At 44.3% G+C, this 11,149-nt stretch overlaps 1 protein-coding gene across 2 annotated transcripts in view; it reads right to left on the reverse strand.

Annotated features, from left to right (window-relative positions):
- The window catches only part of ash2 (Set1/Ash2 histone methyltransferase complex subunit ash2), a 111,140-nt gene extending 100,357 nt beyond the window's left edge, over window positions 1-10,783 (reverse strand). For both annotated transcript variants that reach the window (XR_014708800.1, XM_084609199.1), the window contains exons 1-4: window positions 10,281-10,783; window positions 9,283-9,372; window positions 4,282-4,370; window positions 1,578-1,669 (exon numbers count right to left, since the gene is read on the reverse strand). Coding sequence is in view for 1 of the 2 variants with exons in the window: in XM_084609199.1 (XP_084465325.1) it covers window positions 1,578-1,669; window positions 4,282-4,370; window positions 9,283-9,372; window positions 10,281-10,645 (636 nt within the window). In the remaining variant the exon portion in view is untranslated. The remainder of the gene's footprint in view (window positions 1-1,577; window positions 1,670-4,281; window positions 4,371-9,282; window positions 9,373-10,280) is intronic.
- Window positions 10,784-11,149: the final 366 nt, after the last annotated feature.

Genomic DNA, 11,149 nt, shown 5'->3' on the forward strand with positions numbered 1-11,149 from the left:
CGTGGATAATTCAAAGAATTATAGAATAATTCCAAGCGACAGCGGGCACCAGCCCACTTTATTTGAAGGTCTTGGGTGCCATGCAAGAGTTCCCGATCCCAATTTCGCCACCGACCAATGAGGCAACGGGCCCTCTGCACCTTGTGATGTTGACGCTTGATATGCCGCAGCACCCTGCCCTAACCCCACCCTGTAGTGTCGCTTGCAAACCGCTGAAGAGCGGCTGCAGAGGAGACATGCTTCACTGCAGCGCAGCCATAGATACTCATTTCAAGGTAACGCTATCTCAGGCAAGTGTGACGGCGGTAAGCACTGGGGGTGGGGAGGGTAGGGATATGCACATGTTTTCTCGTAACGAATGTTTTGCCTGGGCCTGATATTTTTCCTTCTGCTTGATTAATTCGAATATATTTTGTTGTATCAATGACTCTGAATTAACAAGGTTTGATTGTATAAAAGTCTGGCCTATGAAAACCAGTGGTAGGCGCAGTCCACAGGGTCATGCTAAATGCCACTGCACAAAACAACTTCTGCACTGGCGTGCAGTGTTCACGGAAATCACTGGCTCATGACCATTCAGAAAGAGCCACCTAGTGTCGTTGGACCCCAAAATGAACATGGCATGAACCATGCCACCTGACAGCTGTTCCACGCATGGCCTGTGCCATGGCTTTGTTCCAGCCCCCACTCTGTTCACACAATGCTCGAGGCATACAAAATGAGAGCGAGTGGAAATCACAGAAGATACTCAAAAGTGGTACGCCTGACAGAACAAATTCCGAACTCGACATTTTGAGCTGGATATATGCCTTTTTATCCTCAACGGGAAATACCGGGCAATGTACCCACAGGTGCAATTACGTTGCTGCCTGTCCACTATTAGAAAAGATTTCAACTCTCAATCACAGGTCACTGCAGACATGTGCCAAGCACAATGTTTAATGTCCCTTTTCCTCATCTTACAACTGCAAACAAAGACAGGACAGCCTTTTCTTGATGCCACGCCACAAGCCCGCAAACTTAGCAGGCGGCAGATACATAGGAACTGCATGTGGATTCCAAACAGCTACATTATCAAGATGACACAATGCACATTTCTCACTGTGCACTCAGCTTTCAAAAACAAATCAGCTTGCTTGTTCTTTCTAATGAGTGCCACGGTGTATACTGCTGCAGCAGTGGTTTATCCCACACCCACCTTTCACATGGAAGGTGCTGAGTAACAGCACGCACTTCTTTGGCCCCAAAAATACACACATAACTCCTCAAAGGCCATGTTTTTAGGAAAACACACACACACACACAGCAGCTTTTATAAAAGCAGTGATTACGGGTAGCCCGTTGCTTCCAATGTAACCGATACAACATCGTGCTACAGATCATCAGCCCCTTAGGGCTGTTCTTGAAGAAGTTACGCCCAACCAGAGTGCCACAAGCAAAGGAGACCAAATGCAACTACCACTACAAAATAATGCGGCACTCAAAAGCCTGCGCATAGGTCTAAACGGCAGCACAGCTCACAGTAACCTTCAGAGGGACCTGAGCCCTTGTTTCGTAACTTGGTGCTCGATACTCACCTTGTCTTTGGAAAACAGTGTTCGGCTTCCTCCCATTGCCCGCTCCTTCTGTAGCAAGTTGGCAAGAGCTGTAACACACATCTGGCTAAAATCTGAAAGTGCAAAAAAGGTATTTTATGGAACATACCTTAAAAAGCATCTTTCATTAGGGAATGTCCCTTAAAGAGTATTTTTCACTCCTAAAACCCCTACACAAATGAAGAGAGTGCATTCGTCACAAGTTTATTTGAATAATATGTGGCCTTTAAGCTCAACCACAAAATAGAAGTCTCTGTACTACACTGTACTGGAAGAAAAGTCGTAATGCACCTAATGTCTAAAGTTTACATCCTACCATACAGTTTACAGCACAGATGCAATAACCGCTTGCTAGCATCATATGTAGCAGTTGTACAGAAATGCTAACGACCATGCTAAACCTTCGCCAGCCATAAATAGAAGATGTGAAATTAAAAGCAAGGATGTGGCTGTCAGCACTGGCTCCTGCATGTGCAGCAATACCAGGCACATGAGAGGCTGTCGGTCAACAAAACTGCTGTTCTGTAATGCACTAGTACAGCGTACTATGAGACAGGGCTGTATTGTGCAAGCAGGAGAAACAAACATCCATCAATTGAGTGCTTCAACAAACTGGCAAAATAATGTTACCCACAAAAACCATGAGGAGGTGGTGTTTTTCCTGTGCCTTCATTCTTGCTAAAATAAAATGCAGGTCATGAAGTGAAACTCAATCGGCACGACTTTACGCTAAGTGTATCTTATAATTAGGAAAATTCAAAAACAAAAATGCAAAGAGGAGAAACGCACCGCAAAATTCAAACGGCACAACATGAATCTACTTAGATAATGTTAGACTGACATGGCAACTTCCCTTTTCTTCTTTGTCACTGCCGAATAAGCAATAGTACTTCCGTGAGATCCAATGCCAAACCGGGCAACAAGTGGGGTTTGCAATGCACTAGTTGCGCTTATCATTTAGTACTAAACAACCTGGATCATGATGCATCCAATTATAAAAACTCCAAGTGCACCTACCATAATAATCAACAAAGTTTTACAAGCTAAAGCAAAGGAAGCAGTTACAAGTCAATTATGACAACATTTAATTAATTTCAGCCTTCCTTCTCATAATAAACACAAATCTCAGTAAATGAGTATTATTGAATTTCACCTCATCAAAATGAAGCATGGTATTAAATCTGCGTCACTGCACTTGTTAGAAAAAAACCACAAACCCCAAGACTTGATGAAATACTGCAAATTTCCTTTCATTATTGGCAAGAAAATGATTTCGTGCAACCTCACAAAATAGACAAGAAGCATCATGCATCATTTTAAAAAATGACAAATACAGCTATGGCTGTGCTCAACGCGTTCAGAGGTGTGCTCCTCTATCAATCAGCTCACAGAAGCTTGACAACAGAATAAATGCTTGCTAAAAAAGAGGCCTGGCGCAGTAATAGGACATGCAAGCAGAAATAGCAGATGCCCATACTGACACACAAAACCCCTTTAGTGAGCACTCTTTCCTCGCATATTTTTTTTTTCCAACACGGAACAAGCAGCTACAGTTTTCCTGGCACTAATTCCACAGCTAGCTCTGCTTCCCTTTAGACGCACAGTAGCCTGACAAAGCCAGTTTTCATCATCGCAATACCTCCTTTAACACTGGTACTCAAATTTATACGAACCTTGAGCTTACCCCTACTGAATGTGGAAATTGAGGGGGGGGGGGGGGGGGGGTGATTATGCACAGGACTGCGATAGCACAGTGCACCGAGAGAGTTCCTAGATGGGGTGTGACATCACACTTTGCATCTACCAATAACGACTGTGAAATGGGGCTGACCCACTCTTACGGATGCCCACGCTTTTGTCAGTTGACGGTTCGAGTCATGTCTGACGGCTGACTCAAGCTACAAAAACTATCAACTCTGTGCTCCATCTTACTCAGGTTAAATGCAGCTTGCCCCACACTTGTGAGGCAATCTAGAGGACCACAGTGTTCATGCTCTTTGACCAAGAATCATCTAACTGGCACAAAATAGTATGTCACTTTTTGGGTACACATGATATAGGAAGCAATGTAGTGTAACTGCTGAGGAGCAATGGCCTCGTTCATGGCTGAAGTTGCCTCATGAAATTCCAACCCACACAGTACATCTTTCGATGCATATAAGACAATGATAGATTTATGTGATTACACACACCTCCCAGCAAGCACAGTGTTCCCTGCAAGCTCTGAAATCAATGTCACCTACTTTCACACTCTGTACAAGAACTGTGCACATCTTCAAGAACACATTGCAAAAAGGCTGCAAGCCGGCTGGTGACATTATCTTGAAACTAGAAAACCTTTACCAGAAGGATAGCTGCCTTTTCAAGCATATGGATGGCCTACAAACCCCTAAAGTAACCTGATTTTCCCATGACAACAAGAAAATATACGCTACAGCTTGACTCCGGCATATAAAAACATCAATGAGGTCATTGAGGCACACCATAATCACAGGTTACGAATCACTTTCTATCACTAGTCATTCTTGAATATGCACCAAAATTTTAGTGCATGGGTGAACACTCATTTCGACACCAACCAAACTCCCTAGCCACAGGGCCACCACTGCAGTAGGTGAATACAGTATGAGGGCAGTCACGCACCACAAATGTTTGGGTTTAAGCACAACTTATGGAAGGTACCCACTTGGCTGTTTTTTTGAGAAGCTTTCGTTGCCACTCGGATTGCAGTTCTTGCAGGTAAAGGTGTAGTTGGTCATGAATGACATAGAGTTACTGCAAAAAAATAAGCACACGAAAACCCGATAACGAACAGTCATCACAATGCCACAACAAACGTCCTTCCACTACTATCTAGAAATTAAGAACAGATTGCAATTAAGCCCCTGCATCCCACCTCACGTGAGACCATCTATTCCATATCCCCTTGTAAAAGAATCCAGACTATATCTGAGTGAATGACCACACCCAGAAGCTTCTTTGGTGTGCCCACAACCAGTCCACACAAGTAACATACTCACAGGTCAGTAGATGCACACAGAAGTTATCAATTACAGCATGCACTACAATGCTAACGCTCTCCATCCTCAAAATATCTCCCGTGCTTTCATAGCCCATATGCAAAAACAAAAAAAAAAATTCATTATGCAAGCAGTCATCAGTTTCACAGGCATACAGAAAAACAAGATATCCAAAAAATGCAAAACCAAAATTTCAAGCCTTTCAATGTTAAGCTAGCTTAAGGAAAAACTTCGCCTTCATTGAGTTGGACTATAATTAGCAGAAAATTGCTGCAAAAACGAATCACAGGAACTGGCAGAGAAATATACCCTCGCATAAGGTCAATCAGAGAGAAGGTCAAGGGCAATAAGCAGTAAAACAACTTGGAATGTTCACAACGAAACATTAAAAGAGAGCATTTTGCCGGCCGCGACAACATTACATGCTGCATCGATATTTCCCACCTGACGTCAATAAAACGGCCCTGCAAACCCAGTAGCAGAGGGTCCAAACAAGCAGCATGCTGCAGTGGCCGATTTTTTTTTTTTTTTTTTCTGCCCTTTGAAGTGAAACAAGCAACTAAAGGCACCTCAAATATTGAAAGCACCATATGATAGTTCTTGAGCTGCAATTCATTTTCTTCTTTGTCTTCTACAAAGTATTTTTCCTGAACCGGCTTTCTGCATTTACCTTCCACATGTAACATGGAAGTAATTGCTCAACAACACCCGCCCACACGCAGCCATACAGCTGCCCAGTCTTCCTTTGCCGCCGCATGGTTGGGCATGGGTGGATGTTAATGAGCGCTGGCAGCAGTGCTAAAGCAGATTTGCAAAGTATGCATATACCATGCACTAGCAGCAGGCAGTGAAGGGCTGGAAAAGCAGTGCGGTAGGGCACGGTTCAGTCGGTCATCTTCCTAGTCACTCATTGGGAGAAGGGACTACAGTCATGCCTCGGCACATTAGTTGATATCCCCGGCCTCTCTGCACATGCTGCGGCTCTTGGTTGCTGGAATACACTACTTTGGTGCCGGCTTAGAGCAATTTCATCAAATATTGCCAATTTGTAGCAGCATGTAACTGGTTTCAACCATTTCACCACCACTCCCAAGATAACTTGTGAGGCCCGAAATGCACATGCCCTGCTGCTAAATTTTAAACAACAGCTAGACCACATGTTTCTTGATACGCATCAAAATTATCATCACTGCGTCGCTTTGTTGTTGTCTCAGCAGCACAGCCATGGCGAGTCCGCATGCAAGATGCGTCTGCACTTTGATGGATGAAGGAATTAAGGAACTACTGATGAACTCTGGCTTAGTTGAAAGTTAAAGATGGAGCAGCTCAGCTAAATGGCTTGTTGAGGAGAGAGCAAGGAAGAGACCCTATCGCCTAAGGATATGAGGAATAAGATAAAACCCAGCAAGAGGAAGAAAAAATGTTGGAGTGTCGTGCAGAGTATGATAGTGTTTTACTAGCATAAAACTTCCATGGAACTAATATGCAAAACCGAGCCCACCCAACAAGCAAAAGAAAAAAAAAAAAACAGCAGGGCAGTGAAAGGGGTGTGCAGCTATGCCATCACTGTAAATGGCAGGCACGCCACATGGAGCAGGAAGTGCGAATGCAGGACAGCATATGTAGCACACGACATGGTCCCTGTCCCAGTAAACAAATGCACAGTTGCAGTAAAGCCTCATTAATTTGAACTCCGTTAATTCAGTTAATTCAAACAAGGTGCACAGTCCCAATCCCGGCCATGGTGTCAGACGCTTGTTAAATCATGCATGGCCGGGCTTGCTCTCGTTAAATTCGAACAAAGGATTTTGTCATTGTACAACCTAGACATTCTGCGATCGCTGAAATAGACCTCCCCGAACCTGGATTGCACACTATGGCAGCCACGGTGACAATGGGAAGTTCCCAATTAAATAAATATAGCCGCAGTTTCAGTTTTGCTTTCCTTAAGTTCACACCATCCCAAGGCTGCTATAGGGCACGCACATGGGCTAGCGGCGTCGTTTTGGACGCTACTTGGCACATCACTGTTTTTTACTTTCATTTTTGGGCCGCTTTAAAACCCATGCATATACCCCTTGCATGCATTAAAATGCTGTTTCCCGTACGCTGAAACTGCAAGCTAGACATGCACAATTTCAGCCCACTCTGCTGTTCACCGCGATACTTCACCAAATGAATTACGCGATGAAGCATCCTCAAAATGCAGCGAGGCTGTTTTGTGATGTGGCACCACTGCCCCTGCACCACAGTGCGAAAAGGGTAACGAGAATTTCAAAATTTCGAAGGTTTTATGAACATTCCTGACATTGTGAGCAGAGCACCGACAAAATTGGGAAAAACACTCTGTTCTCTTTTAGGTTTCTTCTCAGACAGGCGTCAGAAAAGTCTTTATTAGATAAAATTACTGTGATGAGAACTGTTTACGCAAGTTTTCTCGAGCCCATTTGATAATTACAAAGTTTCAGTTAACTCGAACATTTTTTTTTCACGTCCCCTGAAGGCCAAACTAATGAGAGTTTACTGTAGTATGACAAAGCGCCTACTCCTTTAAGGATCTACACTGGACTGATGTACAGTTATGCAGTTCATAAGGAGGAACACACAAACATGTCACTCAATACTGGTGGAAGAGCCTAGCGAGAATGCGTGCGACATTCTGTGCAGGTGTAATTTTTCAAATTATACAGGCACCTGCTACAGATGCCCACCAGCATTAATAGCTCCCCTCAGCGAATCCTTTCATGCATTTTCGTTCCATGTACACTCAATGAAATGAACACTGCTTGCTTAACGCTACTCCCATAATTAGTGTCTCTCGAATCTTGTGGTTGCTCCCTTCAAAGTGCCATTGCAACAGATCCGGCCACTCATTAAGTGGCTAGCCATAGGAAGCATCACCTCGAGGAGCATCTGTGCCTCCTCTACTTTGCTTCGATATGCGGCCCCACTGGACGTAGTGGCGCTTTAAGAAGAGCAACCACCTGCTCGCGTGTTTGCACATACTTTGCATGGCCCTGTACATACTTATTAGCGTAATGCAGACATAAAACCAGCCTTAACCAGCCATACAAACGGACCTGCATGGCCCAGGGGCAGCACGTCTGAGCAGGGATTAAAAAGTCCGGTGCTTGATTCCCACCTGACCCTAAACTCCCTTTTCAGTCAAAATCATTTACTTTATATAGTTGCTGTCCTAATGGTATTTCACTCACACTGCCACCCTGTAATCACAGTTTCAGTTATGCTTTACTTTTCACTACCGCCACTACACATGAAACTGTTCTGACCAATTCTCTGCAAGCCAACAGTGCCGCTGGGCTCTCAGATGAATGTTGCTGCATCAATCAGACGCCAACGTTTTTAGATAGAGACAGTTGAAAACTGCGTGCTGTGAAGTGGGCCAAAATGATCGCCGATCTGACGCAAGTTGATCGAAAAGCGACCACGGCGTCCCTTTCTCCTAATGCGGTTGATGGGTGAGGCGGAAATTTTAAAATATTACTAACCCTTTCTTTTCAACAACGCAATGAAAAATAAAACCGCGCCTGCATTTTTTAAACACATCTTTGTACACATGAAATGCTAACACGTTTGCAGACGTATCCCAAGCAGGCAGGTAACAGACAACCCGCTTGAGCCGCGTCTGGAGCAAGGAGCTGCAGACGCGTCAGTAGATGCGTGGCTTTTATGTGCGTATAGGAGTGTGTTTAAAATGCAATCGCAATTTTATTATTTATTGCATTGCTAAAATAACAGGGTTAGTAGTAATTTAAAATTTCCGCCTGTGTTTTAGCTCTATGGCCTCGTCCATCCACTGCAGCGGGAGAGAGGGGCGCTTAGGTAGGTTTGTGATCAACTCACGCCAAACCGGCGATTGCTTGGGCCCACTTCACAGAGCAGTCTCTATCTAAGAATGTTGTCAGACATACACGCATGAGACAGTAAAACTAAAGCACATTCTCCACACGTGAGTCAACTAAATTCTAGCAGCTCCCGCCTCTCCAAGCAAGCACTTTTCTGCTTCAACAAGCAGAATGGTCTTCTCAGTAATCAACACAACCACCACTACAGGTACCTTATGCTAATTAAAATCTTATGGTTTAAAGAAAATACAAAATTTCAGCTGCTACCTGGCAAAACGAGTGAAGCTATCATGCATACAAGGACAGCTAGAACGTGGATAAGCAGTCCAGGTGTAAAAAAAAAAAAATGAGATATTAGATGCTCGACAAGAAGGTATTCGTTTGTGTACTTTCTTGCCCACATTGTGCATCTTCCGTACCATTAGAAGCCAGCGCTGCTGCCGACAGAGGGGTGAAGGGCACCTACAGGCTTCAAGACACTGTGCAGTGTTCCTGAGCAGCACATACTCACATGTTCCACCCCATAAATCACACAGCTGTCTACTTTCAGCAACAGTGAGTGCATGTGTAAAGTAAAAAGTAGGAGAAGAAATAAAGGAAACAAACCTGCATTATAGAAGTGCTGTAAAAATGTCACGCCATGCTCAACTACACAACAGGTCTGATAACCTATTTACATGTTCGGTATATCCACACCGAAAATGTATACAGGTATGTCAAGCTGCCCATTTTTGCAAGCAGGCTACAATGGGTGTACCGCGAGGAAAGGTTACCAATTTGAATCCAAGACCAGTGCCTTACCCGAGAGATACTGATAAGCATACGTCATGAAACCACTTCAGGCAGGATATGCACTGGACTTCAATGAGGTTGAGGTTGCGCTTGAATCCACTGAAAAATTAAAAAAAAAAAGCAATTCATGAATGCACAGCAATAGTGAGGGCCTTCATTGTTCCTTTCATGTTAGCTGTCAGCATTTGAGTACTGCCATATAGTGAAACATCTATAAAATAAGCTGAGAAAATAAGATATTGGTAAACCATGAAAAAAAAAAAAAAAACAATTACCATGCCAATGGCGCAAATTGTTTGCTAAGTTTCCGTCAGGCAATGAACATAGGGCCAGAACTAAGTTATACTAGGTACTGAGCATGCAAAAAGAGTGAGTATACACTCGATGTCGTGTTCGTCAACGGGGGGCTTGTACGCACGATGTGGCGACAAAAACGCGTCAGTTTGCGAGAGTCGAGGGAATATAACTAATTTGATTCCCACTCGTCGCTTGTGGTCAGTGGACGCGGCACCTACGCATGCGTTGGCATGTTTTCGCTAGCATTTTGTTCACGGTTCAGTACAGGCGCCGAATAATTCGGCAGCGCGCCCTCCTGTCCAAAACGTACCCTACAGTAGAATATAGTCGAACGTTTTAATCAAAGCATCCCCATGCTTGCATACATTGTTAAAACTGCGAACTTATAATTTAGCATCAAATCCGGTGATAGCAGCCTAACCCATCATTCACCGCCACGTCCCACTGCTCCTTCCGACATGAAAAAAATTCGAGCGCGTGCTCGAATTCTGCGACGCGGTCAAAATTCTCCCGTGGAAACCATCGCCGCACAACTCCGGCCTGTTACATATGCTGAGGTCGAAGCAATGCACGAAGTGATTCGCGCGTACAAGCCCCCGTTTGGCGAACACGACGTCGTGTGCATACAATCACTCATGCAAAAATGGTAGACGCAGGTCGCGGTTCATGCAGAAAAGAAAAAAAAAAAAAGGTTTTTGCTTTTGTGTTACCAGTAGCACTGTATAGAGTCCCTCGAGTTGTCAGAGGCAGATTTTGAGCTCTCGGTGGGGTCCAAGACGCCGCCCGCCTGCGCGGACTGGTCGCTGTTCGCCGTCTCCGACAAGGTGGGCTCTTCAAGGTTTGATTCCTCCTCCATGGGGATGTCCCTGGCGACGCTGTCGTTCTCCTTCATCACTTTGTCGGCGTCAGACTCCGTGCTGCTCGCTTCGTCAACTACGTCGTCGCCCTTAGTAGTACCCTGCGAATTATCATCAGTGTCTGCGTTTTCAGAGGCCTTGCTCCCAGACAGGTCCGTGCCCTGCTTTTCGGCGCTCAAGCTACTTGGCAATGTCTGTTCACTTGACTCCGCACTCATTCTAGGAAAACCGATATACTCTGCTGGCAGTAAATGTCTCACGTAATGCCTAGAGCCACGCTTCAGTCCTGTCAAATAACGCGATCAGCCGCGCGGCAACTCAGCGCATGTCGTTTGACGCCATTTTCGACGCTTAAGAGTTGGTGGCGCCCCCTTGATGGTTAAATTGAAATAGCATTTTTGTTTCCAAAAATGTTCCTTCTCTCCCGCTCACAAAGAAGAAAACATGCGTCCACTCAACTAATATCAATTGTAATAAATAAACTGTAATTTTAGTTTATCAACACACGCGTGTGTTAAAAGAAAACATATTTTAGTAAAGTTGATTTTTCGCAAGTGAAGAAACCATAGCCTGTAGCAATCACATTTTGCATCATAAATTTGAGTGGAAAGATTAGCATCAACTATAATTTTCTCACTATGCCTCATAAATTCACTGCACGCTATTCATCTTTTCCTCAGTTTCGGTTTCATTTGGGGCAATTTTTAGCAGTGAGAGGACGC

Source organism: Amblyomma maculatum, chromosome 7 (assembly GCF_055883805.1).
Source record: "Amblyomma maculatum isolate TAMU_Amacu chromosome 7, ASM5588380v1, whole genome shotgun sequence".
Taxonomy (NCBI): Eukaryota; Metazoa; Arthropoda; class Arachnida; order Ixodida; family Ixodidae; genus Amblyomma; species Amblyomma maculatum.